General features: G+C 44.0%; 2 protein-coding genes across 3 annotated transcripts in view; one reads left to right on the forward strand and one right to left on the reverse strand.

The window, feature by feature from the left end:
• BORCS5 (BLOC-1 related complex subunit 5) overlaps window positions 1-14,928 on the forward strand; it is an 81,543-nt gene that overhangs the window by 7,922 nt on the left and 58,693 nt on the right. The window contains exons 1-2 of one of the 2 annotated variants that reach the window (XM_058805092.1): window positions 11,631-11,705; window positions 12,157-12,300. In XM_058805092.1, the coding sequence (XP_058661075.1) occupies window positions 11,648-11,705; window positions 12,157-12,300 (202 nt within the window). In that variant the 5' untranslated portion in view covers window positions 11,631-11,647. Of the gene's footprint in view, window positions 1-11,630; window positions 11,706-12,156; window positions 12,301-14,928 lie in introns of those variants that run through there. The other variant, XM_058805093.1, reaches the window with a different exon arrangement.
• Window positions 319-7,798, reverse strand: MANSC1 (MANSC domain containing 1). The gene is made up of 3 exons (XM_058805091.1): window positions 7,451-7,798; window positions 6,498-6,638; window positions 319-4,700 (listed from the first exon to the last, which is right to left on the reverse strand). Exons 1-3 carry the CDS (start codon window positions 7,668-7,670, stop codon window positions 3,727-3,729), a joined length of 1,335 nt encoding a protein of 444 aa, XP_058661074.1. The 5' UTR covers window positions 7,671-7,798; the 3' UTR covers window positions 319-3,726.

Raw genomic sequence — 14,928 nt, forward strand, 5'->3', positions numbered from 1 at the left:
GCCATATCTAAACTCTTGCCTCTTACAAAAATGACATTTTATAGGCTGGTAGGAGAGGAGTAAGAGAAAAAGAGAAAAGTAATGCATGGCCCTCACACCTTTTTTTTTTTAATTAAGTGAGCCAATATATGGGAAACAGTGATACAGCATAGTTGTAGTGAAGGTTAAAAATACTTTTATGCATTGTTTATAATACCAAACACACAGGTGACAAAGAGCAGCATTTTTGTGCTTTGTGCTTTGACATCCTCAAGAAGTGTAGAGACCTAAAGGAAAAAAAGCAAATTTAGACTGTGAGATTGAGTGTAGGCTTTCTGAAGAGGAAGGAAAATGTTCAATATATCCATGTTCAATATTTCCTAGCCCTTCAGGGGACATACCTATCAAGACATTGGGAAAGCATCTGGACTTCAAGGATGAGGGGATGCAGCCAACTACCAGTGAACAGGAATTCACTGAGAATTAATGTGGAGAAGTGCATTACCTGTGTGAGAGGATAAGTAATGCACAGGGAGAGCACAGCTGTCCAGGCCCATTTCAGGAGGGTGACAGGAAGAAGTCCACAGGAGTAGAGCTCTCTGTGTGATGGACACTGCCTGGGAACTGCTGACTGCAGCACTGGCACCTTAAACTCCACGTTTTTATCAGCATGGAGTGTGGGATCAAAGCATGTCATCAGATTCAAATCCACTGAGATGGCTTTGCAAGAGGCAGGAAAACAAAATCCAGTTTTGAAACTGTCTTCTCATGTAATTTTTTTTTTGGTGGTTTTATTTCCTTGTTTGTTTGTTGGGTTTTGTTAGTTGGTTAGTAACTTGAAATAATCCTAAGTGTAAGGAGTTAAAATGAACTGAAGCACTATTTGCAGAGAACACACCATTCTGTTTGCTGCCCTTTGAGGGAGGGACTTTGCACCCTTCTCATCCATCTCAAATACAGCTACAATTTATTTCTTTACAATTGTTTGCAGTGGTTACAAAATTTGGGCTATTTGCTTTACTGTACAATACCACAAGACAGTTTTGTTCATGGCAGTCTATATTTACACACCTTATGTTTGCTCAGCACTGTAAAGCAACAAGAAAACAAGCAGCTACAGGATTTATGACACTCTCCAGGTGACAAAAGTCAATCAGCTTTTGGCCTGCTGCCATACCAGAACTGGTTATGGCCAGAAAGAGCCACCCCAATGTGAGACTTGTCATCACAGCGTGGTGATTAATGATCCACTTCCATGGGTGGTGCACAGTGAAGACCACAGGAGATGCCAGTGGAAAAACAGAAGAGTGCACAGAAGTTTTAATGTTGGAAAGCATAACAAACTGGATGGACTTTTTTAGTCACTTTGTCTCACTCCTTTTTGATTCATAATACAAGTGCATTATCCAGGCAAATAAATAAGCTCCAAAAATGCATTTAATAAATCATCATATTCAAAAGAATGATGATGGGAAATCTCTGTCTTTCTCTGTTAACTGGAAATGCCAATACATGACTAATAATGCAACCTGATTCAATGTTATTAAAATAGACAATATGCTTAGTTTTGTTGTCTTCTATGTTATATGATGCAGTAAAAAATTTTTAAAATGTGTGTATATAATCCTCCACCCAAACCCTTTTCAATAAACAAAAACCTTTCCTATAAAACCTTTCTGCAATGAAATAGCCATAGTTTGGGAAGTTAAGAAAAACCAATCTTACTAAAACTTTTAAAAATCATCAAAAATCCTCATAACTTGTCAATTCTATTTAATAAACTGTTGTTGCCCTCTAGTGTTCAAACACAGTTTGTAAAGGCCCCTCTGGAAAGATCCAGACTGGTCAGCTATCAATTAATTCCCTGATAGTTCTTAATCCAACATGTATTCTTCTCAGTATCTAATCTAAACCTTCTCTCTTTAATTTAAAGCTACTCCCCCTTGTCCTATCACTGCATGTCCTTATAAAATGCCTCTCTCCAGATGGATACATGACCTGTGCTCTGAGCAACACTGAGATACATCTGCTGGTTTCTCTTGAATATTTTGCTACTGTACTTTAACCATATCAATTAATACCAACCACCTTTTCCTCCAACAAATTATTTATTGCAGCAGAAATGCACAGTGAGCACTCAGGGGTTGTTATCAGCACCTCTCCTGCTGTAAAGACACCAGCAACACAGAAAGTTCCTCATGAAGGTTGCTGTTCTTGTGAGAGAAAATTATGGTAAACCTCAGATCTGCATCTGCATTTTTACAGCTAAGACTAGTATTATCATTCAGTGAAGTAATTTCCCAAAAATGTTCCTCCTTGTTAAGTTCCTTGACAAGAAACCTCTGAAAATAGCCATTAAAATGAAAAGGAAAAGAAAATGAAGTTTAACAAAGCACAGTCAAAAAACAAGCTAAAAGATAAATTTGAGGTACATTTCTAAATTTGAGGTACATTTCTCCTGTAATTTTGTTCACTTTTAAGAGGTTATCCAGACTGCTTTTTTTTAACCATTGTCAGACTTAAACAATGTGGCAGACCAGCTGTTTTTATATATATAAAGCAATTTGCACCCTCCATAGAGTAAGAATTCAAGTTCTTGACACAAGGAACACTGACTTTTCTTTGATCTCTGAATAACGGAATTTTCAGAGAATTTTCTGCATTTAGTTATTTAGAGCTTTCAGAAAACTTGCCTTGAGGCCATTTTATGGATCACTCCTGCTTCCCACCACACTAAGCTCGACAGATCTAAGAATCTCTTGGATGTGAGTCAAATTTCATATTTTGTAACAGAATTGTTTCCTTGTGTTTGTAAGGCACCCTTCTTTCTCTGCTGTGACATTTGCTGCTGATCATGCCACCTGACATGAACACTTTGAAATCCAGCCTTTCATTCTAAAACCAGGTTTAGACTGACTGCATATGAAGGGAAATTTAAATAACATGAACTGGAAGTTGTGTGGCAGTAGATGCTCCCACTTATTCTCCCTGTTGAAGAGTTAGGAAAACATAAAATCATAGCGTTGTTTAGGTTGGAAAAAAAACTCAAATATCAAGATAACTGTTACTAAGCAGCCATGCTTATTACCAGTCACATGAAGGGGATGCTAGAAATGAAGAGGGTGTGCTTTGAGAGCACTCACATTTGCAGTATGTAGTTTTAAGGATACCTGTGATGTATGCAGAAGAAGAACTTTAAAGATATGTATATAACCATAAGCTATATTTAGGTAAGAAAAATTAAATTATGCCATATGTAATACATTTTTTTCCTGTTTGTACCTAAAATCATTTGGATGCAAAGCTCTATTACTAAGTATTTCTTTAAAGCAACAAGTAGGGTAAATAGGATTGTACCAGCATTTGGTGCAAATAGCATTGAAAACACCCATGTGCTGCACAGGTACTCAATTTATTAGGTGCACTTCAATTTCACTAATCTTGTCACAGTACAGATTAAGCTCGTGAAATTCCTTTTATGCTTAAATATAAGGTCTTCTTAGCTTAACTTGGATTTAGATGTTTACTCTCAGGATTTAGGAATAAATCAAAAATGACAGACATTACAGTTCAGCACAGACAGAGCATTCCTTCTCACCACCAAACCCATCTCCTGTCTCCTGCTTTCCCATTAGAGCCCCAAAAAGGAATCCATCCTCTTCTGAGATTTCAATATCTATTGTTCCATTTCAGAGTTCTCCTCTCAAAAGTGAGAGGTGCTCTCCACAATTTTATTCCCTCTCCCAGTCAGACATCAGCATAAATTCCATTGATCAAATAATCCAGCCTGGTGTAACGCCTCTTCTGAAGAGATTCATGGATTTTCCTCCCTGTCAGCACAATAACCAGCAACAAGAACATCATCCCAAAAAACAAAGCTGCTACAAGGCTGCTTTTTTCCCCCAGCTGAAAGACACCTTTCCCTCTCAGAACACCTTCTGACAGGGAGCTCTCTGAGTCAGATGGGTCATAACCTTGAAGGTCGTTTTGGGAAGATGCAGGAGAATCGCTGGACAGAATGAAACCTGGAAAAGAGGGCAGGGTCCCATGGCTGGTATCACTGGAGGAGAGAACTGTTGGCTCAGGAGCCATGGCTGGAGTCCTTAGCCCTGATAGGGCAGTGGCAGATCCAGAATTCGTGGTGACCTGCACGGTTGTAGAAGGAAAAGCAGAATTTGTGGGCTTGGAAAGAGGAACATGATGAGTGGCAGTGATGCTGGAGGCAGGGACAGCAGGATTAGCTGCAGGAGGAGAGGCAGCTGTGGTGGGGCTGGCTGTGGTTGGTTTGGCAGCACCAGGATGCAGAGAGGTTGTAAGAGACTCCAGCTGGGCAGTGCCTGTTGGCAGAGCAGCAAGAGGAGCACTGCTGGTTTCAGGGGCACCTGCCTGAGCAGAGGTGGGGAAGGAAGCAGTGGAGTTTCCAACTGGAGCAGCAGCAGGAGTGCTGGGTGGCACATTAATTCCCTGCTGCCTTGAGATGGGGTCCAAGCTCTCAGATTCTTTTGCTCTTTGAGGTTCAGGAGAAACTGTATGAAGTTCCATGTTGTCCAAATGCTTGCCTATGTGGTTCAGGAGCTCAGATGCCTGATGAAAGACAGACTGCTCCAAACTGGCAGTGTGATTCTGATGGATGTCCTGACTGTGAGAAATGAAGGTTCCAGCATCCAAAGGCAAAGAATGCTCATCTGAAGAAAAGTTCTCAGTCTTGATGGATTTATCCTCTGAAAACAGAAATACTCATATTTAATTATGAAATCTATTTTTGACTAATGTAGGCATACTCTATTTGTATTTCTTAGAAATATTTATGTAAGGGGGCTCTAAAGAGATAATGACTAATGAAACTCCCTTTGTTTAAAATAAGCACAGTGACATTTAAATTCTATGTCATAAAAACTGTCAGCCTCAAGCCTACTCACATAACAGTGTTCTGTGCAGTAATACCATTCAAATAATAACCCTAAAAGCTACCTGATTTTACTGTATTTACCTCAGGTATTTAGGTAGGTATTTACAGGTATAGAAAGTACTTGGCTGAGTAATTGTCAGTTCATATTATATATATAATTTTATAATTTTATTTATAAAATTATAGAAATATATATAATATATTCATTATAACCATTCAGCTGCTGCACAGAATATTTAAAGGGGAACATGCTCTCAAGTAGTTCTGACTCTCATTCATTCTCTTTTTAATACTGAAACAAAAAGGCTTGTTAAATGCACTGAAATTGAAATAAATAAAGTATCTTTTCCCCTTTCAGTTTGGTTTTCAGTGTAACCACATACAGATTCTCATATGAAAGAACAAAGTTTGAAACATTTGTTGCTACCGACACTGCTCAGGTGCTACCTTTGAAAACTTACCAGGAACATTAAACAAGCTAGCATAATCTTTCTGCAGTTAAATGCTCACAGAAGATCAAGTCTCCAAAAAGAAAAAGAAGTGTTAAATGCAATCAGATTGTTCACTCAGCATTGCATTACAAAGAAGTGTTAAATGCAATCACATTGTTCACTCAGCATTGCATTACATGCCGAACAAAAGCACAAGCATGATTGCATTTCTTGTTTCTTTGTTTGAAACCCCTGATGTTCTTCTAGGGGAGAAAGAGCTGGAGAGAAGTTTAATTTTAGTAATAATTTTACAGAAATGCAGTTTGTTTCTTGCACATTGCTTTTGCATGATGCCTGTGAGATTGGGCTTGCACAAAAATACTTGGTAACATTACGAGAGTAATCTTTCTCTATTTCATACTGTTGCCCCTTGCACAGTTCCTCTTGGAAAAGTTCTCTTTTCCAGCAGAAGTTTGGTCTCTCAAGCAGCCATACAGAAACCACCTTGACATTATCAGTTTCTTATCTGAGCTGTTCAAACAGGTCTGGTGCAAGTCAATGTCAATCAACAAGTAGGTCTTGCTGTTAAAAAAAAACAGCACAGGCCAGAGAGCAAGAAATTCCAGAGTGTGCAGCCCACATGCCATAAAGCTCTAAGTTTAGAAAGTTTGCTTCTGCACTCCAGGTTCCCTAACTGAATGCAGAAAATAATGATTATTTATTATTTTTATTATTGCCAATTATTCATCAGTGTAGCATGGGTCCTTTAAATACACAGCTGGCTACAAGGGCGTGGTATTTCCATTGGTTTTCGTGATACTTTTCAGTATTATATACAGGAAATTTTCCTTCCTGACTACATCTAGACGGAAGCACTTCTTTTTGTTTTAAGCAAGGACAAATTATGAGGATTTCTGAATCTAATGTGAAGGAATATTATAAGAGTTGGGACATTATTCCAAACTGGAAGTGGGGCCCACAAAGGAGCTCACCACACACCTGCCCATCCATCCTCCACAATGAAAAAGAACAATATTTTTAAATCATAATGCTTGGCTTAGAACACTTTGCTAAAAAGATGACTCCCCAAACAGTTCCTGGTCACTACAGAAAGTTCACAGGTGCAAAAGTCATTTTGCAGTGTGGTGTGGGGGCTGATGGCTCTCACTATTATTTACCTGTAGTTATCCTGTAGCTCACAAGTCCTGTTGCAGGTTTCATTGGACAAGCCTCAGTGCTAGGACAGTGAAACAAGTAGCAGTTTGGATATGTACTTGTTCTTGCAGCATAAAAAATAATCAAATTACACTTCTTGTCTCCTGCAAAACAAAGTAAATACCTGTTTCAGCAGTAAGAACTTTTATAGCAGTATGGTAATGCGATCTAGTTTGTTAACTTTTGGTCCTGTGAGTAAGAGGAAAACTACTAACACATAACATTCCTACAGGAAAAAAACCGCCAAGGACTGCAGAAGAATGGCCCAGGGCCAAAATATGAAAGGTCACACCTTCCTTTTCCCGTACAAATAAAGTTGGGGAAATTATGAGTCTAATCTCTCATCCTCCCCTCACGCATACCACACCGGCACCACTTTATACAACAATTGCTTGCTTACAAATCCTGATAAATCTGAAAATCTCCTTGATATACTCATGGGGAAGAAAATTATTTAAACATTTTTATTACATCCCAGGAATCGCTTGGCTAGTTTCTGCTTTGGGGGTCACCTTCACCACTGCCATTTCTACTTGCTGCTCTACCTCCTACTGCTCCAAGAGCTTGATTCAAACCAGCTGTCTCACAGGAGGGTGAGCATTCTCATTTTTGGCTAAAATTAAATACAGTGCAAAGTGTCAGGCAGTTTTAGTGCGTTTACTAAACACAGCTTATGCACCTTCGGGGTTCAGGATTTGGGAGGTTTTGACACTGTTTCTGTGATGCAACTATTTTTCTGAACGCTACGCGGTCTTGCCTTATCTACTGGCAAAAGAAGGTAGCAGCCGCCAGCTGGAACTAAGCGCAGCCTGAATGAGAGGGTAAATCCCGTGCTGAATAGGGAGAACGCCACCCCGAGAGCCCAAACTGCAGAATAATCGTCCCAGGCGGTGGCGGAGAAGGAGGCCGGGGTTACCTGCGAGCCGGTGCTCCGAGCAGCAGGCGCGGACACACGCACCCGCGCCGGGGACGCGCAGCGGCTCCGCGCCCCGCACGCCGCGGGGCAGGGACAGGTCTATATCGATGATGGAATTCTCCATCTTCTCCGCCGAGCACTCCTGGCCCAGCGCCGGCCCGGCCATCAGGCAGGCGGTCAGCAGCAGGCGAACCGGCCAGCGGCTGCCCCCGCGGGACATGGTGACCCGGGCCGGTCCCCGCGGGGCTCCTCCGGGACCGGCGCCGAGGGGGCTCCGCTGATCCCGGGGCGGGAACGCGTTCCTGGGACACCTTCGGGGTCGGGAAGGCAGCGGCGGAGCCTGGCCCGGCTCGGGGGAACCGCGGTTGTCCCGGCACGTCCGGGAGGAGGGGCCCGGGGAGGCGGGCCCGGGACGCCTGCTGCCCTTCTCCTCCTGCCTGCCTTCCCTCTTCCTGGAATTCCTGCTTACCTACCTACCTACCTGCCTTCCTGTCCTCCTCCTGCCTTCCAGCCTGTCCTCCTCCTCTCTTGTTTCCTTTTCACCTGGAATTCCTGCTTACCTACATACCTGCCTTCCTCCTGCCTTCCAGCCTGCCCTCCTTCTCTCTTGCTTCCTTCTCCCTGCCTGCCATTCTCCATTCCCATTCCTGCCTTTTCTCCTGCCCTCCCTCCTTCTCCCTTGCTTCCCCCCTCCTGCCCTCTTCCTCCTGCCTGACCTTCTCCTGCCTTCCTCCGGTCCTCCTCCTCCTGCCTCCTCCTCTCTGCCACTCGCCGGCACCAAGGGTCCTTCCTTAGCATCAGACACAAGGCAAAACCACCTAGAGAAGCTCTTGGTGGTCAGGCTGCTACGGCTTTACCCACAGTCACTCTTTTCCTCCACCTGAGAACTGGTTTTGGGAGCTGTAATGAAAGAGATTAATATGCATATCCTGGACTAAACGGATATGGACATAGTTCTGTGTGTGTGTGTGTGTGTGTGTGTGTGTAAAGGACTCCTTGCTACCTGAGTAATCCTGTTCAAATCATAACCAAGCACAAAGTGTTTGTGGAATGGGGAAAAAAAATGAACAAAAAAGCCTGTCTACTGGGACCCTGACTGGTGTCTTGGCCATTCTTCTGTGAGCTGTCTCAGTGCAATTGCTTGCTTAAGTCATGATTTTGCTTGGAAATTTTTCATTTCCGCTTTTTAGGGTTTTTTCCTTACTATTTTGGGGTTGTGTTTAGGAGTAAAAGTAGACCAAAGGAGTGCAAAGAGTAAAAGGATTATAAGACAGATTCCTTCTTTATCAGGAAAGAGACCATTTTCTTTTCAGAGATGTGCATTACCTGAAGAGATCCCGAAGGGCAGGTTAGTTTATGTATTGTAATGGTTAGATGCCAAGGCATGGGTGGCTGTCTTGTTTTTCATGCCCAGTCAGTCCCCTTTGTCAGTACTGCTGGGTGTTGGCTTTTATTTGGACATGAGTGCTGTAAGAGACTGAGCCCACCATCTCATTTTGCACCCCATGGCCATCTTGGGGCAATTAATAATGTTTGTGATTCTCACAGTCTTGGAGGGATGGTTTCTCCTAAAATTTTCAGCTGCACTTGTTTAAGAAAATGTTCCTTTCTAGGTAAACCGGTGACATTATTTTCAATGTTAAAGTCCCAAGAGAATCTGAACATTAAGGCGTTGCCTGCTAACTGCATTACACAGTGAATGAGCAGGGGAATGAATACTAAAGGCAAGCACAGGTATTACCCCTGCTATGTATTAGACAAAGTTGCAGCTTCTACCTGCCTTTGCTTAAAGTAGATGTGGTGGAAGAAGCCAAGCATAAAGAAGCTGAAAAATAAGGCTAAAGGTCTGGCTGAAGTGGTCAGAACAGTTGAGGAAAACTGGTTTTTCACCTGAACTGTTGGGATGGTGAATGTGAGAATATGCACAGAGACTGGCATCTCCCAACTGCCAATAAATATCTCACTGTCCAAAGCGAGATCTGGAATGATAAGGTGGATTTCTGACTGACAGACATCTCACTTTACAACTATAAAAACCACACCAAACTTCCACAAAGCAGAAATCTTCTACATATTTCCCTGGGATTGTGGGGAGTTTCTCCCCTGAGCAGGGACACTGCTTTGTGGATACTCTCCTGGAGGCTGAGTGAAGGAATCTGTGAATGTTGTTGACCTTTCAGTGGGAAGTTACACATCACTCCTAATATTATTTCTTTTGCTACCTTTAATAGAGGCACCTTGATATCGTGCACTGTTTTGTGTTATGCTGTAATCTACCCCTAGTTGTTTTAGTTTTATACTGTGTAATAAGTAATTCTGATTAAGATCTTTTATCTGTTTATCACTTGTCTGTTCAATAAATAATTCATTTTTATAAATAGACCTGATCTGCCATCACTAGAACTTGCAGGCCAGAGTGAGTCCTTACATTTAAATAGTTGCCAAAATCTGAGCAGAGCTTATCTGAAGCTCCCACTCCTCCCATACACTCTTCTTATAGGAGAGATGCTCCAGACCCACATCATCCTCTGCTAGACCCTCTCCTCACCACAAACTGGGAAATGAGCTCTCTCACCCAGTTTGTTAGGTTAGAAACCCGACATTACTTTATTCAGCACACAGGTACATGGGTATTGCCTCATCAAACATGTCAGTCAGTTATCAAAACTTTTGACTATTTATACATTTTGGTAAATAAAGGAATTAGTATTCATTGGTTACTGGTAATGTAGTTCTTTTATTAATTAGTATTCTATCTTCTATTAGTTAATTATTCACTTGCTTTTCATGTTAATTAGTCCACATGTGTCGCAGACATATTTTATGAAAAAATCTTTTCCTTAAGATTTTTCCTCCTGTGAAGCTGAGAAGCCTCAAGAACAACATGTAAACAATGATTATCTGCTGCTTTGGAATGCAACAGGTGAATCTGTGATTGGTCTCATAGAGTTGTTTCTAATTAATGGCCAATCATAGTCAGCTAGCTTAGACTCTCTGTCCGAGGCAGAAGCTTTTGTTATCATTCCTTCCTATTCTATTCTTAGCTAGCCTTCTGATTAAATCCTTTCTTCTATTCTTTTAGTATAGCTTTAATGTAATATATATCATAAAATAATAAATCAAGCCTTCTGAAACATGGAGTCACACCCTCATCTCTTCCCTCATCCTAAGACCCCTGTGAACACCATCACACACATGCTCAGTGTTTCTCTTCTTTTGGGTTTAGGAGTTTCTTGGGTTGGTGGTCTGTGATCATTGGTTGGAGATGCCCCCTACCAGAATGACCTTTTCCCACTTGGAGCTGATTTCAGCACAAACACTGAGCATCCCTGGCTGGGCCAGGAGGGGATTGTCCTGCTTTGCTCTAGGCTGGGGCAGCCTCAGCTTGAATATTGTGTGAAGTTTTGGGTGCCATAATATTGGAAAGACGTTAAACTATTAAAGAGTGTTCAAAGGAGGGCACAAGGATGGTGAAGGGCCTTGAGGGGAAGCCGTGTGAGGAGCAGCTGAGGGCACTTGGTCTGTTCAGCTGGAGGAGGCTGAGGGCAGCCATGGCAGTCACAGCTTGTGCTGAGGGGAACAGGAGGGGCAGGCCCTGAGCTCTGCTCTCTGGGACCAGGGACAGGAGCCAGGGAACGGCTGGAGCTGGGTCAGGGCAGGCTCAGGCTGGAGATCAGGGAAAGTTCTTCCCCCAGAGGGTGTCGGGCACTGCCCAGGCTCCCCAGGGCATGGTCACGGCCCCAAGGCTGCCAGAGCTGTGGGAGCGTTTGGACACCGCTCTCAGGGATGCACAGGGTGGGATTGTTGGGGTGTCTGTGCAGGGATTGTTGGGGTTGTACTCGATAATCCGTGTGGATCCCTCCAAACTCAGGATATTCGGTCATAGGCTCTTTTTTAAAGAAATATAACTTGTCCGGCAACACCGAGGAGCACAGAAAGGGACACAGCACTACAAACATCGGCCTCACTAGGGAGAGCAGCGGAGGAGCATCCTTCCGTACCACACAGATCGCCGCTCTGCCGCCCCGCAGGCCCTGGGGCGCCGGTTCCGGCGGGGCAGAGCGGGGCAGATCCGAGCAGCCCCGGCGCCGAGCGGGGCCCCGCCCGCCGGGCGGAGCCGCCTGACCCGGCGCAGCCGGAACCCCGTGGGCGGCGGCGGCCCCCGCGCTGCGGCGGGCGGGGGACGGAGGCAGCGCCATGGGCGCGGAGCAGAGCGCCGAGGCCGAGAGCCGCCCGGGCGAGCCCAGCGCCGCAGGTCGGTGCCTGGCGGGGAGCGAGGGCTCTGCCGGCACAGCGGCTGCGGAGAAGGGCACGCACGGCCGTTTCCTTGGGAGGGACAGCGGCTGTGGAGAAGGGAAGGGCGTGCAGAAGGGAAGGGCTGTTGCTGCGGGAGGCAGCGGCAGCGCGGCCCGGCCCTTCCTGTGACGGCGCGGGGGCACCGCCCGGGCCGGGCATGGGGAGCCGGGCCGGGCATGGGCAGCGCCCCGGGCGCCGTGCGGAGCTGGCGGGGCCGTCCGTGGTGCAGGTGTTCGGAATCAGCTGTTCCCCCGTGGGGAGAGGGAAGGGAGCTTAGAGCCCTTCAGTGGGCGATGTGCTATAAAAAGCCTGCCTGTGCAGTGTTGAATAGAGCAATATTCGCATAGGGTTGGGTTCTGGTGTGGTTACACTGCTTATAAAGGGTTATTCCCTTTCCATCCAATATCCAGCATCTCCGTTGCCAGCCAAGCAACGAGCAAAAATGGACGACATTGTGGTCGTAGCCCCAGGAACACAATCCTCACGGAATGTCAGCAATGATCCAGATGTCATAAAACTGCAGGAAATTCCAACTTTCCAGCCCCTTTTGAAAGGTAAGTGATTATTCTTCCTCTGTTTTTAAATGCCTTCTTTTTTTGTACCTAATGGCATTTGTGCATCCTGAGGTTTCTACTGAAGTTCATATTTCTGTCCCTGTTTTTCACTTCCCTCTTGTTTTAAACCTGACTCTCTTTTATTATGCCATGATTAATCCCAGCCTTCTAAACAGTGGGTGAACTAGTTTAGAGGTGTGCTGGTAATGTTCTCTGCAATGGAACCATCTACTGTGAAGACAGAACAGATCCAAACATACCAGCTTGCCCTGTACCACTGGTTGATGAGAGATGCTGTGTTATTTTCTAGTATATAATGGATGGCAATCTCCTGTTTTACTCTAGTCTTTTAAAAACAGACTGTATGTTACTCTCAGAGTCATAGCTACCTGTGTGTGTGTGTTCAGCTGCTTGAAATCAAGGTACCTTGTGGGAGTTTCCAATACAGAGCAGGTTTTATTCTTGTTTTTTTGTAGTGGGGTAGATGGGCTGAGACTTTTCTTTGTTTCTTTTCCTCCCACTCTATTTTTTTTTACTTTCATCCCTTGCACTCATTCTTTGTTTCTTCTATCGAAAGGAAAGTGAAGATTTCAATCATAGTTGTTGAGCCTGCAGTTTAACAAAGAACAGAGGTAGCATCACACCACCACTTTTTGGACAGAAAGTAATTTACTTTTTGTTTGTTTGTGTATGCTTACTGCATGAGGGTACTGAAACATGACTAAAACTTGTAGACATTATTATAGCCTACTGGGCCGTGCATTTAACATATTATTGGACACTTTATTTTATGAGTGTGTTCTGGGTGTGCATGGCACTGACTGCTGTTTACTGCAGGAGGGGCAAAAAGATAGAGGGGCCATGAAAAAAAGCAGAACATGCTTTGCCTGTAAAGCACATGCTTTGTCCTGCTTTGTATGTAAGACATAACCAGGGTCATGCCAGTGACAGCTTGAAGTGTAAATGCTGGAATCCAAATCCCTAAAAGAAATGAGGAAGTTTTAATATGAGAGAAAAAAATTTAGAAGATGCTACAACATCTGGCATGAAAGTTGTTGTGAGTGTGTAAGAATGTGATGGCAGAGTTTCAGTTCCACCCAAGCTCATGAGCAAACCTGGGTTGCACAAGGCCTGTGGAGGGAAGTCCTGGGAAGTGAGACTGGTGATTACTTCCAGAGTTGGTGTTCCTAGGAGTCTGTTAGAGTGTCAGGGTTCCAGGGCTTGAGGTGGGAAGAGAGAACAGAGAGCAGCAGCCATGTGGCTGAGATGCTAAGGTTGGAGGGCACTGCCTTAGATGACCAGTCCAGGTCCTTCAGCTCCTAAAGTGCACCCTTTAAGTTGTCTTGGTGACTGAGCTGCTTTTTCTGGCCTTTGGACCTAAAGCTGTGGATGTATGATAGAATCATTCTCTTCTGCTTTTGTCACTTGGCTGCTTCCCCACGAGTCTCCTGAGACCTGGTGACATCTGGTGACTGCTCAAGAGTTTTGCATGCTCAATCACTTTTGTGATCAACTTTTTCACCCTCAAGTACTTGTTATTACTTGAACAACCAGACTGATACTTGTGTTCACTACAGAAGGCAGTGTGGGCCTGTTGAGTGAATTGACTCTTGAGAGGTGGCAGATCTACCACAGGCCCACTTGAGAAGCTGTTCTGTTTTGGACTGGTCTCTTATCTGTATTCTTCCCATGCAAGATTGTTTCTGGAAAGGTTGAAGAAGTTTCAAGATCTTTGAGGAGCTTATTTTAAAAGCTTGTGTCTTGTGTCCAGCTTGCAGGTGGACTTCATTGTTCTATTCAGTTTCTCCTTGCCTAAGCAAAGCCAATTGGTTTTGTGTTTCAGAAGGGGAATAATCATTAAATAAATGGACTGGCAAAGTACATGGTCATGTAAACACTGCATGTTCTTGAAAAACAAATGCCCTTGTTCCTCCTATCCATAGTGAGTGGAGCTTACAATCAGTGAACCTGGAAATCTTTACCATTGTGCAGTCTCACTTGGCAGAAAATGCCAGTGTCCTGTCCATTACATCTTTCATGCTTTCCCTTGACTTCTACAGTGAGAATTGCACCTCAGAGGTACAGCTATGACCCCTTGTAGAGAGTCCCTCTCCATATTTCTTATAGGCTCACTTCAGGAACTGGAAAGCTGCTGTCAGGTTGCTCAAAGCTCTGTCCAACTTGACCTTGAGGACTCCTGATCTGGACAGCCTGTTCCAGCCTCATCATAAAAAAAAATTTCTTTCTTATGTCCAATCTAAACCTACTCTCTTTGGTTTAAAACCTATGTCCTTGCTCCTTCATTGCAGGCCCAGACAAAAAATCTCTTTCTTTTCTTACAAGCTTTATTTGTCTCTGGAGGCTTTTTGGGGAAAGAAACATTTTCTCACTTATGGCTAGAATTGTGCACTGGTAAAAGGTATAGAAACAGAGATTACTATATGACTGCAGAGGCACTGTGTGAGCAGCAGAACCTTCTCTACATACTGTGCCTCCTCCAGTTCCCATAGGATTTTGTGATTAGTTTCCTCTCCAATCTCATTTCATGGTTCTTCAGGTCAGCCTGGTGTTACTGTGGCCGTCTGAGAATCCTGACTGGGTGACAAAAGCTGCCAGGTAGGCAGTGAC

This window comes from Ammospiza caudacuta, chromosome 5 (genome assembly GCF_027887145.1).
Source record: "Ammospiza caudacuta isolate bAmmCau1 chromosome 5, bAmmCau1.pri, whole genome shotgun sequence".
In the NCBI taxonomy this organism is placed as follows: Eukaryota; Metazoa; Chordata; class Aves; order Passeriformes; family Passerellidae; genus Ammospiza; species Ammospiza caudacuta.

What these genes read in the sequence shown, in the direction of transcription:
- MANSC1 (XM_058805091.1), bottom strand. Translation starts at nt 7,670, where the DNA reads ATGTCCCGCGGGGGCAGCCGCTGGCCGGTTCGCCTGCTGCTGACCGCC. An exon ending in CTCGGAGCACCGGCTCGCAG is followed by an intron (nt 6,639 to 7,450) that starts GTAACCCCGGCC and finishes TTTGTTTTGCAG; the next exon opens with GAGACAAGAAGTGTAATTTG. An exon ending in GAGCTACAGGATAACTACAG is followed by an intron (nt 4,701 to 6,497) that starts GTAAATAATAGT and finishes TTCTGTTTTCAG; the next exon opens with AGGATAAATCCATCAAGACT.